The sequence below is a fragment of the Nomascus leucogenys genome, chromosome 8, assembly GCF_006542625.1.
Source record: "Nomascus leucogenys isolate Asia chromosome 8, Asia_NLE_v1, whole genome shotgun sequence".
NCBI lineage: Eukaryota > Metazoa > Chordata > Mammalia > Primates > Hylobatidae > Nomascus > Nomascus leucogenys.
This window is the reverse complement of record NC_044388.1, coordinates 26686179-26708322: the sequence shown is the minus strand read 5'-3', so window position 1 is coordinate 26708322 and position 22144 is coordinate 26686179. Positions and strand designations below refer to the sequence as shown.

General features: G+C 53.5%; 1 protein-coding gene across 4 annotated transcripts in view; it reads left to right on the top strand.

The window, feature by feature from the left end:
* Positions 1 to 20450, top strand: part of GFRA2 (GDNF family receptor alpha 2) — a 98350-nt gene extending 77900 nt beyond the window's left edge. For all 4 annotated transcript variants that reach the window (XM_030816888.1, XM_030816891.1, XM_030816890.1 and 1 more), the window contains 5 exons: positions 5673 to 5782; positions 6592 to 6732; positions 8737 to 8909; positions 17347 to 17400; positions 19068 to 20450. In XM_030816888.1, the coding sequence (XP_030672748.1) occupies positions 5673 to 5782; positions 6592 to 6732; positions 8737 to 8909; positions 17347 to 17400; positions 19068 to 19190 (601 nt within the window). In that variant the 3' untranslated portion in view covers positions 19191 to 20450. The remainder of the gene's footprint in view (positions 1 to 5672; positions 5783 to 6591; positions 6733 to 8736; positions 8910 to 17346; positions 17401 to 19067) is intronic.
* Positions 20451 to 22144: the final 1694 nt, after the last annotated feature.

Below are 22144 nucleotides of genomic sequence, written 5' to 3'. Positions count from 1 at the left end.
GTTGCCAGATCCAACAAATAAAAATATTGGATGCCCAGTTAAATAAATACTCTGGATAAAAAAGAAAAACTGTTTAGTATAAGTATTTCCCAGATATTATGTGGGATACACTTATGCTAAAAAAAGATATTCATTGTCTGAAATTCAAATGAACCTACACATTCTTCGTTTAATATGGCAACCTTTTCATCCAACTGGGGGTCAAGTGTCTCTCTCTCTCTCTCTGTCTCCTGCTGCTGCTTTCCTGCAACTGAACAGGCTACAGCTGCCAAGGAAACACGCCCAGAGAGGGTTTGTTTTCCAGACAGATCCACCTGCTGCCCTGAGCTCACTTGGCAAACTTGGCTTGGTCTCAGCCGAGTTGGGCTTGGCTTCTCTTCATTTTGGTTCTCTTGCTGGCTCTGTGTTTTTTTCCTATCTGTTCCTCTTTCTCTTTCTCTCTCTCTCTCATGCCTTCTTTTATGCCATCTCTCTTACAAGGGATTTAAAAGGCAGGAATCTGCAAAGCGATGGGGCTGATCCAGGAAAAGTCTGTTCTCAGCAGCAAGACCAGAGTCCACGAGTGACCTCCTGGTGTTGGAGGGAAGAGTGACATTTGGTCTAGAGAGGGCACAGAGATCACCAGCAGCCTTGTAGTATGAAAAGCATAACATTTGCCTTGGAGAAGTTTGCCTAGCAGTGCTGGGGCGAGGGGTCATGGCTGGAGTGGGACAGTGTCCAGGGCTTGAAGGAAATTGATACCACGTGGTCTCTGATGCTGGCAGAGGGAGCCCACTACTGTGGACTTGATCACACATGGAGGGGCAGAGAGAAACTTCAGCAATCAAAGGCCTCCTGGAGCCTTGGGCTTGGACTCTGTGTCCTCCTAAATAGCTCCATTTGTCACTTTATCTTGCCAAGGCTGCTGGACGCTGAGGATGGAGCAATGGAGGAACAGAAGGCTTAGCCGCTTCTCTTCACTTTGCCATACCCTTTGCTGTCTGCCAGACTCAGGCCTGTGTTCTCCCCCTCCCTTTGCTATGAATAGCTCTCCAAGGCCCTGGCACCAGCAATCAGGCTTGCTTTGAAAGAAGTAGGTCGTAACCTCAGAGGAGTGAGGGGCTGCTCTTGTCAGTGGTCACCTAGGGGCCTAGCCAAGGGCCCCTGAGGGCCTTGCCCTGCTTTGAGGGCTGTGTTACTCTTCCTGTGTCCCCAGCATGGCGTGGAGAAGGACAGTGGGGTCAGGAGGCCCTGGTTTCCAGCAGACTGGGGTACGGTAGAACGGGAGAGTGAGAGGGAGCCCCGTCTCCTTGATGCGCTCACTTGCCCTGTGTGGGACCCAGATCCACCCTGCAGGATAAGTGGGTCTGTTTTTCCTTCTGTATCAGACACCAGGGAAAGCTGTTCCTGCTGTGCACTTGCAGTGGCAGGCGCAGCGCTAGGCAGAGAAGGAAGATGAGGATGATGCCTCCTGTCTCCATCGGGCGCCTGCCATTCCAAGCGCCCTCACACATTGTCTCCATAGCTCTCTGTCGCAGCCCAAGGCGGGAGGTTGGCAGGCGTGACACTCCCTGTTTGTTCACTGGGGACACTGAGCCCCAGAGACATGACAGGCCAGCCCAAGGTCACACAGCCAGCGAGGAGGGACGGAGCGTGGCCATGCGACAGATACCCACTCCTCTCCCAGTGGCTGGGTCTGCCCCTCCCCTCTTCCCTGAGGAGTCCCTCTGGCCAGCCCCACCTGGGTCTGGACGCTTTCACCTTCTGTTTCCTGGCTGGCTTCCTCTACTCCTGCCTCTCTCCCTATGGCTCTGCTCTCCTTGTGGCCCGTCAGGGAAATATTTGGGATTTCACAAAGGGCAAAGGAACAGGAAGCCATGTACTCCCCATTCATGCTGCTGTTCCTTCTCCAGCGTGTGGGGCTGGAGGCATTTGAGAAGCTGCATGGATGGTGAGGCCAGTTGAGGTCCTGAGGGTTCCCAATGTCAGGGATGGGAGAACTGGCCTTGCAGGAGGGAAGCAAGGCTCCCTGTGCACTGGGTGGGAACTGGCATTGCCTGGGAGGCTCCCAGTATCTGCAGAGAGTGTGTGGGCCCTCCGGTCTGCTGTGGTGGGCAGTGTGCTCCCCCAGGGAGATAATCAAGCAGTGACCTCTCACTGTCCCAGTCACTGGCCCACCAGGCACGCTACCCCGGCCCCTTAGCTGGGGTTTCCTTTCTGATGTTGCATCCACGCTTGCCATTCCCATCTTTTGTCTGTCACACGGCAGGGCTCGATGTGTATTTGGAGAAAGGATGCATGGCTATCTACATCTGCCCAGAAGAGCAGCTGTGGAGGATATGGATGAGGAAATCAATGGAATCTGCCACTCTGGGAATGCGTGTTCTAGTTGGAAAAGAGGGCAAAATCAGGAACTCCTCATGCAATGAATCTTTCAGTTGCCTGGTCCAGGCTATGTGTGTGTAGCTAGAATATGGAAATGGAAGAAATCCACACAGCTAGGTAGGAAGGGCTTCACTGGGAGGGACTGGTGGGGCAGGAGAGAGCTGGGCCTGATGTGCGATGGCCTGGCATTAGAATGGACTCCTGCATTAGAGCTAAGGCCTGGTGCTTAGATGCCCTTTGGTGGGGAGAGGATGGGAACCAGCGGCTTTGCTCGTTATCCCGTAGCCTTCTTGTCCCACACCCTGAAGGAGCTAGGTCCTGCCTTTATCTTCTTGCCCACCTGCAGCCCACTCAGGTGTTGGGACCTGATCATATCCCCTTAGCTTCTTCTGGAGGGAGACATTTGGCCAAAGCAAACAGTGAAGTCTTTGAAAGGGCTGCATTCGTTTCCTGGGGCCGCTGTAGCAAAGTACCACAAGCTGGGTGGCTTACAACGTAAGTTTATTCTTTCACTCTTCTGGAGGCCAGAAGTCTGAAATCAAGGTGTTGGCAGGGCCATGCTCTCTCTGAAGTCTGAAAGGGAGTCTGTTGCATGCCTTTCTCTTTCTCTTAGTTTCAGGCACTGCTGCAGCCCTGGGCATTCCTTGGCTTCTGGCTTCATCACTCCTGTCTCTGCCTCTGCTGTCTCATGGCATTCTTCCTGTGTGTCTATCTCTTCTTTTCTGATGAGGACACCAGTCATTGGATTTAGGGCCCACGCTAATCCACTGTGACCTCACCTAAACTTGATTACATCTGCAAAGATCTTATTTCCAAATAAGGTCATGTTTATAGGTCCTGGGGATTAAAATTGCAACATTTTTTTGTGAGGGGCATATAATTCAACTCAACGGATTTTATCTCTAAATCCTATCTACCTGTTAGAGTCTCTGTTCCCTCTCAAGCCACCTCTTGGGTCTCTGGAGGTCTGGGACATGAATGGAGACTCCCACCTCCCCCTCTCATAGCACTCTCTCTCATTTGCTGGCTGTGGAGGGGGATGGATGTGGGTTTTGACATTTAAGATGGAGTCGTATCGTGCAGGGGTGAAGGATTGCTTGGAAATGCTGCTGCTGCTTGTTTTGAGGAAGCAGAGGGTGCATTTATGGGCAGAAGAGAAGGCAGAGACAACTGCAGGTTTTCTCCTCTTTTCCTGTGGAAGACATTGCTTTCCTGAGGTGCAGAATGATGGCTCTGGAAGGGCCTTCAAGGGCTCCATAACCTCCTCCCACACAGGAGCACTGGGGCCTGCCAGAAATGGCACCCACCTTGTTGGAGCTCTAGACTTGAGTCTTGGCTCCACTACTCAGTGACTCTGTGATCTTGGAGGCAAAGTTGATGGGATGATAATAACTGCTTGTCAGATCTCACGGAGCATTTGTGAGGGTTAAATGACAAAAGATGGATACGAAAGTACCTTTTAAACCATCATTGTGGTAAAATACACATAACAGAAAATGTACCATGTAAGTGTACAAGTCAGTGGCATTAAGTATATTCACATGGTTCTAGAACCTTCACTGCCATCCATCTCCAGAACTTTTTAATCATCCCAAACTGTTAAAGTGCCTTTTAAAGTGCTAATTAGAGTACTTTTTATTCATTTGATACATAAGAAACTGGAGTCCAGGAGAAGCAGGGAACTTGGGCATGGTCACCCAGTGAGTTAGGGCAGAGCTGAGCTGACTCTTGGTTTGGTGCCCATGACCTTCTTTCAGCCTGCAGGGGCCTGGGACACAGCCCAGGAGGGTTTCCTCCTCTCAGAACCATCCCTCAGGATTGCAGGGGCCTCCAGAGAAAAGAATTTGTCCAGTGGTGGGACATACTCAGCCCGTATCTGCATGGTGGGGCCCCCTCAGCAGGCACCAGCACCTTCTCGTGGAAAGCCTGCATTCTCTCTCCTGGCTCAGGCTGGCTCAGTCCCTCTCAGCCTCCTGTCTCTCTCTACCTGTTCCTTTCTCAAATGGGACAGGGTTTCAGTGGAGAACCAGGGGAGCTGAACCTGGGGTGAACTCAGAGATGGCTTCATTAGGTGTTATATGTGCAAAGGGTGTGGACAAGGGATTTGGGTGACCCGGGTTCTGGTCCATCCTGCAGCTAGCTTGTCGAGTCACCATAGAATTCTCATGGAGTGCATGGTGACTGAAGTCCTACTGAGTTCCCATCATTGGGAAATGCCCGTGAACAGACCTTATTACTAGCTACTTGGAGCTGCTGTGAGACATAGTTGATATGATACATGAGGGCTGTGTGTGTGGCAAAGGACACTCACCTGTAGAAGGTGATGATTGTCACTTGACATGGCAGAGGGGGAGCATCCTCCCCCAGCCCAGGCTGATGGTAACATTCCTGGCCAGGGCCCAGGACACGAGGAAGAGGAAGGAATGGAGATGGCCATGCATATTAGACTTGGATGCCCCATGCTCCATGGAACCTTCCACATCTAGGTCTGGAGCTGAGGGCTGGGGACAGACCCAGCTCAGACACTGTCTGCCTTCAAGTGGCTCATGGCCCAGTGGGGAATGTAGAGCTGTGCACAAAGAGTTTTGATGCAGTGTCATTGATGCTGACAGAGGGGAATGGGTGGCAGCATGTTACGGTCCCCAGGGGAAGGGAAGGCCGATTCTGCCTGGTGGGACTGGGGTAGGGGTGGAGGGATGGCAGAGGAGCCTTTGCTCTGGCTTAATGCAGAAGAGACCAGGGGAGGATGTCTGTGGCATGTCTCACCCAGGGAGACTCTTTTGCCTCCCTGGCCACTGGCTTCCTTGACCCTCAGACAGGTCCTATGAAGCATCTAGGGAAGGGACTATTCACCCGTTCTGCCGGTGGGATTTTGCAGTGCCAGGCTGAAGGACTTGGGCAGGCTCATCCAGGACTGCAGCCCCTCAGAAGGTGGACCCAGCTTTCCTGCCTGGAGTCCAGGCATTCTCCACAAACCCACCCGGCTCCTGCCTGTGTTCCTTTGCCTAACAGAGCCATTTAGAGCAGGCTGTTTCTGTGCCTTGTGGGGTCCTTTTTGTCAGCCAATCACTGGGTTTTTCTTAAGCCGCACTATGTGCCTGTGTCTCCGGGAAGTCTCTGTCCTCAAGGAGCTCACAGCTTGAGCCGCCGCAAAGACTTGGTTCCCCCGACTTTCCTCCCCTCCCTCTTCCTGGCTTCTTCCACCCTGGGAAGCTGCAGGGAGGAGATGCCACTGGCAGGACAGAGGAGACAGAAGGCAGCCAGACTGAACCCCTGTTTTCTCTATTGCGTCTTCTACCCGCCACCAGGTCCCGGCTGGCCGACTTCCATGCCAATTGTCGAGCCTCCTACCAGACGGTCACCAGCTGCCCTGCGGACAATTACCAGGCGTGTCTGGGCTCTTATGCTGGCATGATTGGTAAGCTCTTCCTGCACACCTGGGCTCTGTGGGTCCTTGCTGCCACCATCTCAGCAGGGCAGGGGCCGCAGCCCAGCTCAGGGCCAGCCAGGGGAGACAGCCTGAGTCCGGCCTTCTCTGCAGCAGATTCAGAGAGAACTGCAAGGGGAAACCAGGGGAAAGGCAGTTCTGTAACAAGGAGGAGAACCCAGCTCTTTATCATGGGGGAAGGAAGGCCCCAGGGGCCTTCTAAAGCTTTCGAAATAAGAAGCAAAGGTAACATTTATTGCACGGTTCTGACGTTCCAGGCTCTGCACTGAGCGGTTTACATGGACTGTCTTACTGAATTCTCCCAACAGCTCTTGCTAGGGGGGTGGTGATATCTCCATTTTATAGATGAGGAAACTGAGGCTGTAGAGAAGTTGAGTGACTTGCACAGGCTCACCTCGCTGATAAATGTCAGCACTGGGGTCCAATCCCAGGACGTGAGCCTCATTCACCCTGATTCTAGAACATTGGCTGCTTGTTGGTGAAGGAGAAAGCAAGGGCCCACACTCTGGGAGGGGCTCCAGGGCATCTTCTCTGCTTTCCTGGTGGCGAGGAGCCCAGTGTCCTCTGTGCTGCTGGCCCCTCTGCCCCTGCTGACCCCATGGTCCCTGGGATAGTCATGCTCAGAGTTAGCAGTGTGATTGGGATGGATGGGGGTTTCGGGGCCAGATGAGAGGATGGGTACCAGGCCTCTGCCCTGCTGTGCCTGGGGTTGGTCTGTGGGCCCAAGGGGAAGGCCCCACCGCACCTCTCTCCTCTCCCCCACCTTTCTCCCTGCCCAGGGTTTGACATGACACCCAACTATGTGGACTCCAGCCCCACTGGCATCGTGGTGTCCCCCTGGTGCAGCTGTCGTGGCAGCGGGAACATGGAGGAGGAGTGTGAAAAGTTCCTCCGGGACTTCACCGAGAACCCATGCCTCCGTAAGTTCTGGATGTTGTCCCCAACCCCAGCAGCCCCTCCCACCCCTCCTGGAGTCTGTCCTAGCCATTCCCATCTCCTTCCATGGGGATGGCTGGTGATGTAGATGAGGCTTCTTCGCCATGGGTGTTGCCCGTGGGGACCTTGGGTTTTGAGCTCTTGGAGATTCACACCAGAGCTGTCAGTAGGCCAGCCTCAGTTTACCACCAGAGGCCTTAAACCTATGTCAAGCCTGTTATTTGGTCTGGTCTGTTATTGGGACAGCTTCAGCTAGTTTCCTTTGGAGACTGAGCCCTCTCATGAGGATCACTGGCATCTGTCATGTCTCCCTTTAATGAGTTTGTTTCCCTCTGGAATCGACTTCCTTTTCACATCGTCAAACTCCTAACCCAAAAGCTAGAGAGAGGTTAGCCACAGTCTAGCTCAGTCTGCCTTTGATCTTTCCAGCCCAACACCCATTGCCACCCATGCTCACCTGAAGATTTCTTCCCTCTTTCCTTCCCTCCTTTATTTATTCTGTCCATCTCTCCATCCTTCTGTTCCTCCCTCTCTGTGTGGCACTGGAGATTCAGGGATCCAAGTCATCGAGGAGGTGCTTGACGGAGGTAGACTGAGAGGGGTCACTCATGATCACAGTGCAAGTGAGCTGCTCTAGGGGAGGGGTCTGCACGGGGTTCTTGAGGAGCTCAGGGTGGGGATGCCCAAGTCAGCCAGGAAGAGGGAGGCCCTGAAGGCTTCTTGGAGAATGTATCTGTGGATGGTTAGCTGGGCATCGGTCAGTTGAAGAGGTAGGGGGCACCTGCCAGTCTACCCTGGGCAGAGGTCCTGGGCTCCACAGAAGACCATGGCGGGTGGAGGGAACTGCCAATCACGTAGCCTTGCTACATAGCACTGAAGATGACCAGAGTGGCAGAGTTATCTGGACAGGTAGATAGCATCCTTGTCATGCAGGGCCTTGCAGGCCTGAGGCATTTAGATCTTCTTGTCCTGTGGGGGTGACAGTGGTGCTGTGGGTGTTTGAAGGAATGTGAGCAAGGGTGAGATCAGATCAGCCTTCCAGAAAGCGAATCTGCCTGTGTTGTTAGGCAGCAGGGGTCAGAGTGAATCAATTCCGACAAGTGACGTGACACAGAGAGGCCCATCAGAAGGCCATAGTAGCTGCTCACAGGGGCACACAGTGGTGGCTGTGAACCAGAGCAGTGGGAGGGGAACAGTGATGGGAGATGGGGTGGAGGGATCTTTAGGAGGTGGGCTCAGCGGGCTGCCAGCGGGTGTGCAGGGGGGCACCATGGATGACCCTCAGGATTCTGACATGGGGGGCCAGGGTAGATAAGAGATGATACCTTCAAGGCTGCAATATGAGGGGTCAAAGGGAAAGGAGTGTTGACAAGGGTAGGAGGAGACGCCTAGCCCAGGCTTAGACATAATGAGTTTGAGATGTGTGTGGCTCGTGGAGGCAGAGATTTTCTGGGCACCTCTCTGGATGGTGTGGGAGGAGCAGAGGCCACCCAGGGAGAGCCTATGGTGTGGAGTGGGCCGAGGGCTGAATGTGGGGCCTCTGCATGCCAGGGTGGGGACCTGGGAACATCCGAGGAGGCATAGGGGCCGGAAGAGCCTGTGACTAGGGAGCTGGGGGTGAGGAGCTTTGGGAGGTGTGGCTGGTGGCACCATGCAGAGGAGGTAGCCCCCTCCTCCCCTAGGTTCCCGTGCATCCCACCCCCTTCTTTTTCTCCTTTTTTCTTCTGTGTTCCCCATCATGTACACTTCTTGCTATTCTGGCTTCTGTGTTTTTTAACCTCTCTCTTGCTGTATTCTGTAGCTGTGAGACCTTTGTGGGTATCTGAAAAAGAGTTTCAGCAGAGGGAATTTGGCTGTGCTATACCCTGTCCTGGCGTCTGGACTATTCCAGGGAAGGGGGTGGTCAGGGTGAGGAGGATGAGGAGCAGGGACAGGAGTGACGGACGTGGATTCTGACTTCTCTGCATCTACCCTCACCCCCATCCCAGGGAACGCCATCCAGGCCTTTGGCAATGGCACGGATGTGAATGTGTCCCCAAAAGGCCCCTCGTTGCAGGCCACCCAGGCCCCTCGGGTGGAGAAGACGCCTTCTTTGCCAGATGACCTCAGTGACAGCACCAGCCTGGGAACCAGTGTCATCACCACCTGCACGTCTGTCCAGGTGAGGGGGTGTGGCTGAGGTGTGGGGGGAGCACCATGGCACCGGAAGTGGCATGGGAAATGACTCAGCTGAGGCCAGGGAGGGAGGGTCCTCCCTTTCCATCAGGGACCCAAGAGGCAGGGAGGAGCTGCCGGGGGTCATTCTTCACCAGTTCCTTCATTTGGGCATTCATCTTGCAAGTGTTAAACCCCTGTTACATCACAGTATTATGCCTGCCTTGTGGGCTGTAGGGTCTGAAGAGCAGGCAGTGGGGCACAGCCTCGGTGCAGGTGCAGGGGGAACAAGTCCTGGCTGTGTGTGGGGCAGTGAGGCACCCGTCTGAGTAGGGCAGCAGGCTCGTAGGGTCAACAATGCACATCCACAGTGCCAGGATGCAGACTTGAGCAGGGACCCAGCCTGGCGGGGGTTCAAGTCCCTCCTGGGCACCCATTGCAGAAGTGCGTGTGCCTGTTCTGGTTATGGAAGCCCTCCTCTTCTCTTTCTGCCTCCTTTCCCTTCCCTTGTGGGCTCCCCTGCTCAGGAGCAGCTGACCTCCAAGTGCCCTCCTGGAGGCTGGGCAGGGAGCTCTTCCATGTCCTGCTCCCTCCACTTCGCTCCCCTCCTGATTGGAGCTGAGGTGCTGTTGTCACCCTTGGGCAGCTCCTAATGACACTGGGCATGCTTGAGTGGCTGCAAGCAGGGGGCTCGGGGTCCTGCTCCGCAGACAATTGCTCAATTTCATGCTAGAGCGGTGGGCAGCTCAGCGAGTCAGGGCTGTGCCACCTGTCAGGTCCTCCAGATCCTACCAGCCTCCTGCATGCACCCTTCGACCTGAGCCTCTTGGACCGGCCCATCTGGGGAGAGGCTGACTCGGCAGGATGCTGGCAACCTTCCCAGGACTCCCACTGTGGTTCCTTGTGGTCATAAAGTCCAAAGCCATGGCTTTGGGACCCCCACCCAGCCTCCTTCACCATCAGCCCTGATGATTCTGAGGCCCATTTAATTCTTTTTCTTCTGCAGTTTGCCGAGCCATCGGTTGCTTGGTTTCTTGTAGTCCCAGCCTGGTTTTCTGCGGTCTCACCATCTGGGGGCATGCTCAAATCTTGCTTTGATCTCAGTGGGGATACAGGTGATGTGTATGTGAGATGATATATGCGAAAGCGCTTGGTCAGTGGAGGAATGCTGCACAAATGTTAGGCGTTACAAATCCGGGGGCTGAGGAGGCTGCCTGGCAGGTGGCTGGAGGCCTACGGACTAAGTCAGTCTGGGCAGGACAGCTGAGAGAGCCTACCGGGAGGAAAGGAGGAGAAATAGACCCTCCAAAGGGGTCCAACCTCCACCGCTCTCCAGGCTTCTCAGAGAAATGGAAGAGGAAGGTCCTCTGATTCAGTTTTAATTACAATGTTTTTATTTTTTATTTTTTTTTAAGACGGAGTCTCGCAGTCTCGCCCAGGCTGGAGTGCAGTGGCGTGATCTCAGCTCACTGCAAGCTCCGCCTCCCGGGTTCACACCATTCTCCTGCCTCAGCTTCCTGAGTAGCTGGGACTACAGGCGCCCAACATGCTGGCTAATTTTTTTTATTTTTAGTAGAGATGGGGTTTCACTGTGTTAGCCAGGATGGTCTTGATCTCCTGACCTTGTGATCCGCCCGCCTCGGCCTCCCAAAGTACTGGGATTACAGGCGTGAGCCCCCGCGCCCGGCACAATGCTTTTAATGAGCACCTGCTATCCCATGCTGGGAGCTGGAAGTGTCGAGTGAATAAGTCCTCGCCCCTGCCTTTGGCTTGCCTGGGGCTGGCATGGGTGCCTCCCCTCCTTCACAGCCCACATCTGTCCCCTGTCTCTCAGCTCCCCTAGCTTGGACCATCTCTGATTGAGTGGCTTTGTGGTGGCCCTTGTGGGGCCCTAGGGTATTAGGGGCACCCATAGCTATAGAAGGGAGTCCCTGAGTGATCACAGGGACAGAGAGCTGAGTCTGGATGGGAGGAAGGGTGGGGGGAGCCTGTACACCATAGATAACACCCTGGAGAGAGAGGCAAGGTTATTTTGCTGATATCCGTCCTTCTCTGTCCTTCCTTCTTCCTTGGGGGAAGGCTTAGGGACCCCCAGATATGGTAGCCAGTTGGGTCCCTACATGGGTATCTGTATGTCAGGACTTTGAAGGACCCTCCAAGATCTTCCCAAATCCAAGCCACCAGAGGCCTGGTGATGACAGCAGCGTGTCCACAGCCCCACAGCCAGTTGACAGTCAAGAAGGGCCAGGAACCCTGCCTCCTGGCCAGCTTCTGATTCCTCCTCCTCCAAATCTGCTCCCCACAAAGGACTTCCCCACGGTGGGAGTGGGGCTGTTGAGTGGGGCTGTTGAGTGGGGCTGTGGGAGTCTTGGATGCCACCACAGTAGAGCCAGGAGCCCCCTCCCAGTTGGCCCTGTGGCTGATGTCTTAGGTCCTACTCTCAGAAGTGTCTCCTTCAGGCTTTGGCCCCCTCTCCAGGCAGCCCTGCCTGCCTTGGGCTCTGTGGACCTTGGAGAGGCCTGATAGGGTCTGCAGAATGGTCTCTCCTGGGGCCTTCTGGCCCGGCCCATGTATATTAAATATATACCTTGTCTGAATTCCCTTGCCCTTCTCTCCATCCCACTGGGCTCTAGAGCAGGGAACCTGAGTGTCAGGTCAGTCTTGGACACCTGCAGGATGGGTGAGCCAGCTGCTGGCCTGCACTTGGCCATTCCTCTGAGCAAGACGTCTCTCCTTGCCGTCTCCCACTCCTCTCCACCTGGTGCGTCCTACCCTGATGTCACCTCTTGGGAATGCCTTCTCCGATTCCATCCACACCAGGTTGCCTTCCGCCTGCTCTGGGCTCCCGCTTTGTGTGTTCATGGCCCCATCGTGATGTGTTCTCCTTTCCCCTGCTAGGCCAGGGCCCCCAGAGGCCAGAGTGGCATCTCACCCTCCTGTGTCACCCTGCGTAGCTGGTGCACAGTGCCTGGCATGGAGTGGGTGCTCTGTTCAGGTGGAAGGAGAGACCCCGGTGTCCCCAGTTCATTTGATTCATTGAAACTCCCTGCTGTCCTAGAGGATGGGGTCTGTGTGTTTCAGTGCCCGCAGCTCTCTTCCTTCTCCTAGGTGCCCTCTGTGTGCGCAGGACTGGGCAGCTGCAGAGGTGAAGATGCTTTTCTGTTGAAGATGTAGGAAGGTTTGTTAGAGACTCTTGGTCCTATGATGGGGCCTGGACCAGGGCAGTGCAGTGAGGGCGGGGGAGAGACGGGCGATGGTTGGTGCTTTCCTGGCCATGGCCTGCTGTTCTCCCTGACACTCCCTTGGGGCTGCTCTGGGCCCAGAATGCCAATTTGCAGGACCCCATCAGATCAGCTAGAGTCCCACCTTTCCTAGCACTGGGGAGCCCTACAACACACCATCTCCTGTGCCTCTGTGTCTCCACCTGCCCACCTGTGATTTGGACTGCCAGTCACATCTTGGGCAAATTAAAAATGAGTTTTGAGAGATTGCCCAAGGCCCCATCACCATATACCTGCAGCTGACTCTGCAGCCAGCAGCCACCTCTCTCTCCTCCCTCCTCCTGCCTGCTCCTGGATAGGTCTCATACCCAGCACACAAGCCTGTGGACCTCAGAGCATGGGACTGAGAGACCTGTCAATGCATTCATTCATTGACTCAACAGAAATTATTATTGTGTGTCACTACATCCCAGGCACCGAGGCTAACAAGCATCATGGGCCAAGACCCTGGTCCCGGTGCTGGAGGACGGACAGGATGAAGCTTAGATGGCTATGAGGGAGAAGGTGATTGGTGCACCTGCTGCGTGCGGGACTGGTAGAGGGTGATGGGGTCCAGAGGACGGAGCAAGTGCATTGACTGGGAGTGGAGGCCAAGGACCCGTGGGCATAACAACGCCTGCTGCTAGGCCTGAAAAGAATCGGGAGAATGCGTGTGGGGTTGCAGTGGGTGGGCTGCCCCAGGTGAACCAGCAGCGGAGCCGCGGCAGAGTCAGGACAGCACAGAGTGCTGAGTGGGGGTCTGCTGTGCCTGGTTTTATAAATGAAGTGTTATTGGAACACAACCACACCCTGTCTGCATTGTCTCCTGTCACAGGCAGCGTTGTTGTTTTGATGGAGACGATGTGAGAGGTATGAGTTACTGGGGATGGGAGAGGTGTGAGTTACTGGGGATGGCCCAGGTCAGGAAGGAAGGCCAGGGGCACTAAGATTTAGTGGGGGCCAGGGACAGAAGCAGGGAGCACGGGAGAGCTGTGGCTCCAGCCAGCAGGACAACACTAGACTAGCGCCTGGGCCAGACCAGTGAGGCTCTGGGACGGCTGGCCTGGGCTTTGGGGGTAGGCAGGAGGTGGGCAAGGAAGAGGAGGAAGATAATAATTTCCTTCTCACTTCCTGGGCAATGGAGCCTCCCTGGGAGAAAGCTCTGGAAGGATGTCTTTCCCACTGTCCTTCCTCTGTGTCTGCATCCTTCCCCCCATGCCATCTGCAAGGGCCAGTTCTTTCATGCTTCTGGTGGCACCTACAGTGCAGCCCTTGGGGGTCAGCTCTTCCCACAGTCCCCGTGCTGCCTCCACGGTGGAGGATTTGCTGTTAGTGGCCCTGTGTCCTGCCATTCTTGCAGCCTAGGTCTGTGTGCCTTAGAACTAGAGCCACAGATGCTTCCAGGGGATGAGAGGCTCTGGGTAGGGATGGAGTAAGCCCCAGGCTGTTTCCCTAGACCCACAGGCAGCCTTCTCTCCTCTCTGTGTATTCATCTGCTGTGAAGGCAGTTGTATTAGTCTGTTCTCACGCTGCTGATAAAGACATATCTGAGACTGGGTAATTCAAAAAGGAAAGAGGTTTAATGGACTCACAGTTCCACATAGCTGGGGAGGCCTCGCAATCATGGCAGAAGATGAAGAGCAAAGGGACGTCTTACATGGTGACTGGCAAAGAGAGCGTGCGCAGGGGAATTCCCATCTGTAAAACCATCAGATCTCATGAGACTTACTCGCTACCACGAGAACAGCATGGAAGAGACCCACCCCCATGATTTAGTTATCTCCCACCGGTTCCCTTCCAGGACACATGGGAATCATAGGAGCTACAATTCAAGATGAGATGTGGGTGGGGACACAGCCAAACCATATCAGTGGTTATGTGCGAGTTTATTTCTCTATTAGAGTATGAGCCCCTGGAGGGCAGGGAGGCACTGAATTTGAGACACTGGTGGTTTTGGCATCAGAGGTGGTCTCTCTTTCTCTCTGCCCCTCCCCCCACTAGGTGCTACCTTCAGGAAAGGTCAGCTGCTGGGCAACACTCCCACCCAAGTGGGAACTGCTGGGCAACACTCCCACTCCCACCTGTCGCCCCTGGCAGAGACCACACCTTGGGGCAGACGTCCCTTGGGGCTGGCCCAGGGAGGTCTTTCACTGTCCCCTGATAATCAGCATCAGATAAAAGGGTACATGGTTGTCCCCAGCCCCCTTGTCTCCCCCTTTATTCTCTCCCCCGCCCTCTGTTGCCGCCTTCCTCTATTTCTTCCCTCTGTCTTCTGTTCCTCTGTCCTCTCCCCTCCTGCTCTCTTTCTCCCTCAGCTTCCTCCCCTTACCATGCCCTCCCCTCCCTTTTCCTTTTGTCCCCTCCCCTCTTCTCTGTCCCTTCCCCTCTCCCTCTGTCCTCTCCTCCTTCTCTCTCCTCCCCTCTCCTCTGTCCCTTCCCCTTTCCTCTGGCCCCTCCCCTCTCCTGTGCTCCCTCCCCGCCCCTCTGTCCCCTCCGCCCTCCTCTGTCCCCTCCCCTCTCCCTCTCCCTCTGTCCTCTCCCCTCTCCTCTGTCCCCTCCCCTTTCCTCACTAAACCAGTGGAGCCCACGGGGAATCACAGAGGCAGAAGCCTCCTGCATTTAAGATCCTCACTTCCGTCCACCAAAACAGCTCCATTTTTATTTGTTGTGTATATTGGAGTCTTAGCTGTTTTGTATATTGGAGTCTTAGCTTATTTGTATATTGGAGGTACACATAAAATTGTTTGGACAATAGTCTACCGCTAAACAAAATAAGGCTTGAGAAAACAACCGACAAGAAGGGCCCCAGGGTGGGGCCTGCACAGTGTGCTGTGGCTGTGGGTGCTGCTCTCAGGGAAGCCCCGGACCTAGACACTCTGCATGGTTACACCCAAGGTCAGCCCATGCAGAGCAGCTGGCAAAGCACCCGGCACCCGCCAAGCCCATTTTCCCTGGCCTGGGGGCTTGACCAGGTGTGGAGAGAGAGGATCTAAAGGCTGACGCTCCAGAGAGCCAAGGGGGCCTGAAACTGGATTTTGCTCCTGGGAGTGAGCAGAACTTGACAAGTTCCTCTTAAATAGGATAGAGGGGAGGGGACGCTGGCAAGTATTACACAGGAAAAATGACAGAGAAGAAGAGAGTGAAGAAAGGAGTGGAAGGAAGAGAGGAAACCAGGTGAAAGGAGAAGCAGAGAAAGGGAAACAGGAAAGAGGGAGAGGGGGAGGGGACACAGTAGAGGGGAGGGGACAGAGGAGGGGGAGGGGACAGAGGAAAGGGGAAGGGACAAAGGAGAGGGGAAGGGAGAGAAGAGGGGACAGGGAGAGGCGAAGGGACAGAGGAGAGGGGAGGAGACAGAGGAGAGGGAAGGGGACACAGTAGAGGTGAGGGGACAGAGGAGAGGGAAGAGGACAGAGGAGGGGGGACAGGACAGAGGAAAGGGGAAGGGACAGAGGAGAGGGGAGGGGAGAGAAGGGGGAGGGGACAGAGGGAGAGGGGAAGGCACAGGAGAGGGGAAGGGACAGAGGAGGAGGAAGGGACAGAGGAGGGTGAGGGGACAGAGGAGGGTACGGGGAGGGGACAGGAAAGAAGGAGGGGACAGAGGAGAGGGGAGGGGAGAGAGATGGGGAGGGGACACAGGAGATGGGGAGGGGACAAAGGAGAGGGCTCCCAACGGTTTAGTGAGCTCTGTGGGGGGTAGGGACAAAGGGATAAGACAGGGACTCCCAGAAAGAGCGGGGACTGGCCTGCCGCACCTGAAACAATGAGAGTAGGAAGTGATGCTGGGCGTCCGTAGGTGTCAGGCCACGGGCACAGACTCCAACAAACCATAGGATGTCACAAGTGGAGACTGAGGTGACCGAGCAAGGATTGGCCAAGGGACTCGGAGGGCAGATGTGAGGTCATGATGACAGCACAGCCTCTGAGGGGGTGGGCGTGTTCTTTTTCCCCCCGACACCCTTCCCCGTGGCCTCACACAGTCTTAGCTGGAGCAGCACCAAGTCCTGGGGAGTGGAGTCCAGGCCTTGGGTCTGGAAGGGTTGTCGAGCACGTGCCCTTCTGCAAAGGGCAACAGCTGGGGAGTTGGCTGGGCATCACCTTGGCACCTGGGGACACTCCTGGTTTCATTCTTGCTGTACTAATCATCACCGTGGTCCTATCTCCACCATTGCAGTGACTGTACTCTTGGCCAGGGGCTCCATGTGACAGCTGGGGTCTTGTTTAGCTGACCAGATGCCCTGGGTGGTAGACTGCCTGTGATGTCCAAGGGGTTATTGATACTTCTGGCCAAGAGCAGTGATTGCGGCGTAATTTCTTGGGCTTCCCAGTTGCTTTTGGTGGCCAGAGCTTCCCTGGAAATGCCCTGGGAACAAGCCATTTGAATCCTGGATGGAAGCGCTGCGTCCCCAGCTTGTTCCCATGGATCTCCATTACAGTGATGATAACAGAGGGCTGTTCATCATGTGTGCCCTCTGGCCCTGCATCCAGGTGGCCACGCCAGGGTAGAGAATCTTGGAATCATCACCAAGCCACCCTTTCTCATCCCTCACCTTGTCCATAGTGCTCCCAGGTGTGCACATCCATGTAGGACAGAAATGGGCTGGTGCAATTGCCAGATATCCACCTAATGGACCAGTGGCAGACATCATTAATCAATCATGCCTCTCTTCCCCTCAAGCCCAGATGAACGCTTATGATCTTTTTCTATAGAGCCCTCCATCAGCCATGGCAAATTAACAGGAGTTGGCCCTTGGAGGCCGTTTCTGATCTGTGGCATTCATTCATTCATTCATGGATGCCGGCATCTAGTGAAACATTTGTTGAGTTGTTATGAACCAGACGCTTCTCAGTGTAAGGAAAAGAAGACACGGTCCCTGCCCAAGAGTTGCTCTGAGTATGTGGACAGACATGCGAATGGCTGATGACTATATAATGCCGCTAGTTGGGAGCAGAGTTAGAACTCTGTTCTCCAGGAGCCAGAGGAGTTGGGTCCTAATTGCTGAGGGTATCAGAGAAGGACAGAAGCATTTTGTGCTGGGTGGAATTGAGCCACCCCTCTTCACTGTGTGTGCTGGCTGTGCTTAGCGGAGCCAACAGTGCATGGCGGGGCCTCATCTAAGTCTCTGGACAAAGCCCGGCCAGGAACAGCCTGGCGACTTGTCCTGACTGGCACCTTCTCTCTCGCAGGAGCAGGGGCTGAAGGCCAACAACTCGAAAGAGTTAAGCATGTGCTTCACAGAGGTGAGTTGGGGGCAGAGTGGGGATGGGTGCAGAAGGCTGGGCCGGGTGGGGCGGCATTTTCCTGGGGAGCCTCAGATCCAGTGCCCTCAAATCTCATCGCATGGGCTGGACCAGCTGAGCTTCTGCTGGGGTGGGGTGGGGGAGTGCAAAGTCTGCATCCAGGGCTCCTGGCTATCTCCTTGGGGAGAGACAAATAGCTGCTCTGAGCAGAGGCCCTCCCATACCTTCCTTACTCTCTTAAGACAATTGTGTCGACCTGCTGGGCACTGTTGCTGTGATATTAGGAGGCACAGAAGTGGAAACAGACACAGTTCTTTCATATATATATGATATATATGATATATATCAGATATGTGATATATATGATATATGTCAGATATATCAGATATATATGATATATGTCAGATATATCAGATATATATGATATATATGATATAGATATATAGATATAGATGATATATATGATATATAGATATATGATATATAGATATATATGATATATATGATAGATATATATGATATATTGATATATATGAATATAGATATATATGATGTATATGATGTATCTATATGATATGTAGATATATATGATATATAGATATATCTGATATATATCATATATAAGGTATATATGATATATGATATACAGGTATATATATGATATACAGGTATATATGATATATATGATATACAGGTATATATGATATATATGATATACAGGTATATATGATATATATGATATACAGGTATATATGATATATAGATATATAGGTATATATGATATATAGATATATATGATATATAGATATATATGATATATATGATATATAGATATATATGATGATATATAGATATATGACTTATAGACCCAAGATAGTAGCTTAGATGAGAAGAAAAGGCAGTATGAGACCTCACAGAAGAAAGAAACTCAGACAAAGATGTTCAGGGAGGGCTTCATGGAGGAGGGGAGATTTGAAGAAATTGAGAAACAGGGAGAATGTGGGCTCCCTCCTCTCCCCTCTCATCCCCTCCCCTCCCCTCCCCTCCCCTTCCTCTCTCCTTCGCTTCCCCTTTCTCTCCCCTTCCCCTTCCTCTCTCCTTCCCTCCCCTTCCTCTCTCCTTCCCCTCCCCTTCCTCTCTCCTTCCCTCCCCTTCCTCTCTCCTTCCCCTCCCCTTCCTCTCTCCTTCCCCTCTCCTTCCTCTCTCCTTCCCCTCTCCTTCCTCTCTCTCCTTCTTCTTCTCTCCTCTTTCTCCTTCAGCGCTTTATACCATCTGCCTCCTCACTGGGACGCAGGTCCTCAGCCCTGATGCAGGGAGGTCCTGGTGACCGCTGCCCTCCTCTCCAAACCCTAGGGCTTGCGACCAGAAGGGACAGAGCGTTGCCTTTCGCTCCTGCCTGGGCCAGCTCCGGGAGAGTCAGCACTCCCTTCAGAGTACAAAGGAGGGTCCGACCAGAAGGGACAGAGCGTTGCCATTTGCTCCTGCCTGGGCCAGCTCCGGGAGAGTCAGCACTCCAGAGTGCAAAGGAGGGTCCCTGTGGGTGGAAGAGAGGACAGGGGCTTGGGGTGTCTGGTTCCTGAGTCCGTTTCTCTGCCTGGTCCCAGGCCTCCTGACTGTTTTCTTTGTTTTCATTCTCTTTGTTCCTGATTCTTCTGCTGTGGACTCAGCTCACGACAAATATCATCCCAGGGAGTAACAAGGTGATCAAACCTAACTCAGGCCCCAGCAGAGCCAGATCATCGGCTGCCTTGACCGTGCTGTCTGTCCTGATGCTGAAACTGGCCTTGTAGGCTGTGGCAACCGAGTCAGAAGATTTTTGAAAGCTACGCAGACAAGAACAGCCGCCTGACGAAATGGAAACACACACAGACACATACACACCTTGCAAAAAAAAATTGTTTTTCCCACCTTGTCGCTGAACCTGTCTCCTCCCAGGTTTCTTCTCCGGAGAAGTTTTTGTAAACCAAACAGACAAGCAGGCGGGCAGCCTGAGAGCTGGCTCAGGGGTCCCCTGGCAGGGGACACTCTGGTGCCGAGGAGGGCACAAGGCTTTAGAAATGCCCTTCACTTTCTCCTGGTGTTTTTCTCTCTGGACCCTTCTTAAGCAGAGACCAGACAAGAGCCTGCAGTGGAAGGGACTCTGGGCTGTGCCTGAGGCTGACTGGGGGCAGGACAACACAGCTGCTTCTCCAGGCTGCCCACTCTGTGGACCTGCTGGGGTCTGGCAGAGGGCATCAGTCAGCGGGGCAGTGGGGCTGGCCATGAGGGTCCACCTTCAGCCCTTTGGCTTCAAGGATGGAGATGGTTTTGCCCTCCCTCTCTGCCCTCGGGTGGGGCTGGTGGGTCTGCAGCTGGTGTGGGAACTTCCCCACGGATGGCGGTGGAGGGGGTTAGCACTGTGCTGGGCTCCCCCTGACTGTAGCATGGAGTGGTGGGGCTGGGGGCCAGCTCCAGGAAGGCTTGAGAGCTCAGCCTGCCTGGGAGAGCCCCTCGTGGCGAGGCAGCAAAACTCGGGCACCAGCTTCTTTCTTGGTGGCAGAAATTTTGAAGTCAGAGAGAAATGGTACTTTGTTGGCTTTTTTGGTTTCTCGTGGGTCCTTTGGCAGGTCTCTCTTTGGGGAGAGGGAGAGGAGAGACCACAGCCAGGTGTGTATTTGCAGCACTGTGGTCCCTTGAGCTCTCCTGCTGTCTTCTCCCTTCCTCCCCTTTCCACTTTCTCTTTCCTAATTTCCTAGACATACGTCAACTGTATGTACATACCGGGGCTCCTCTCCCAACATATATGTATATACACATCCATATACATATATTGTGTGGTTTCCCCTTTGTTTCCTTTTTTTAAGCAACAAAACTATGGAAATAATACCCCAACAGATGAGCGAAAATGTATTATTGTAAAGTTTATTTTTTTTAATACTGTTGTCTATAATGGGGAAAAAGGACATTGTCCCCGCAGTGCCCTGCTCCAGTCAGCCTGGCTGGGCTCTGGTGGGGGCTCCTGATCCGCATCTACGCTTTACCAAGGCTCCAATAAACGTGCTAGGAAGCAAGCTGCCTCTGCCTCAGTCCCGTGGGGTTTTGCCCCCATTTTGTTCTTGGTCCAGTGTTACCTGCGTGAGTGGAGCTCCCGGTGGGCTGGGGAAATGTGTGTCCTTGTGTGTGCGTGTCTGCATCCATGTGTCTCACCCGTGTGTCCACATTGTGTGTAGATGGAGCTCTGTTAGGAGCTGGTTTGACACTGGGGGTGGGATCTGAGGGTCCCCGCTGTGCTGAGCCTGGCGGGCTGTTCTGTTCCCTCCTTGCTCACTTCTCCAGTCAGCAAAAATGCCTGTGGCTCCCAGACTGGAAGAGAATGCAGTGGACGTGGACGTGGTGGGGAGTGACAGCTTGGCGTCACACGTTGGGAATGTTTTATTGTCAGGCTGTCTGGGTGGCCCTGTTAGTCTTACATAGAGCAAAGTGGTATGTCCCTCTGGGACTCCTGGCTTATTTGAGATGTGTGATTGTGAGTGCAGTGACCTGGCCTTTTGGGTCCCACCAGAGAAGGAGATGATTGTGAATGTTCTGGGGTCATGGTCTGAAAGCATAAGTATTTTTTGGGTCTTCCTCTATTCCTTCCTTTCCTGTTTCTCTATTTGCTACCCAGGCCCCACTTGGACACTAGGCCTGCCATAGTCTCCAAGAGAGATTCTCCCCAGAGAGGACCAGGAGGATGCCTGCTGGCCAAGTGTGTGTGTGTGCATGTATGTGAGCATGTGTACATGTGTGTGCGGTCATGTGCAGGCTTGCACATGTTCATGTGCACGTGTGACTATATACCCACGGCAGGAGGGAGAATGGAAGACTAGCAGGCAAGAAGATGTTTCTACCATCAGCCTGGCCTTCAGGGCTGCATGTGAGCCCATCCCATTTCAATTGGACAACAGGATGCAGTTTTCCCATCTCCCAATCGCAGGTCCCCTCATTGGCTTTTGCTTCTGGTTGTATATGTGTGAGCAGCATCCGTTCACGGCATTTATCACTGTGGTGTATTGCCTTCCAGCCTCTGCATGGAAGGGGTACAGTGAGCCAGCCAGGTCTCTGTCCAGCCATTGCGGGTAGACGTGTTCATGGCATCCACTTAAGAATCCATGTTCTTTGCAAACAGCAAAGACCATTTAACTTAAAAAGTACTTTACTGGAAGGCTATGGGAGAAGGTGGCTCACAGAATTTGTGGGAGGTGGGGGGACCAGGGGAGGCAAGGGCAGGGACTAGAGGGCATCTGAGGGGCTGGAAGGCAGGATCTCAGCATTCTGCTGCCAACCATTGCCCATCTGGCTGAACTGGGCCTTGTGTCTGCCCTCTGCCATACTTGGGTGTGAGAGAGAGGATATATATGTCATGTCTGGTATCCCTAATAGGAGGTAAGCCCTTAGGCTACATCATGGGGGAGAGAAAATTTCCCAAGAGGAAATTGAGGTGCCATTATGAAGGAGGAATGGATACTAGCTAGCTTTACTCTGTCCTAAAATATCTCCCTATCCAAGTATCACATGGCTGATATTTTACCATTAGGTATTCATTCCTTTGGTTGAGATGATTCCTATTTGTGATTCTCTCAAAATATGCAAATAGAACTGGAAGAATAAAATGTTGCTATCTTAATGTTAGTTAATTTAATGGTGTGAATGAATTCTAGTAACATTAAGACATTTGAGTCTAGACATTGAAATTGGGGTTGAGGGACCAAAAACAGGAAGTGAA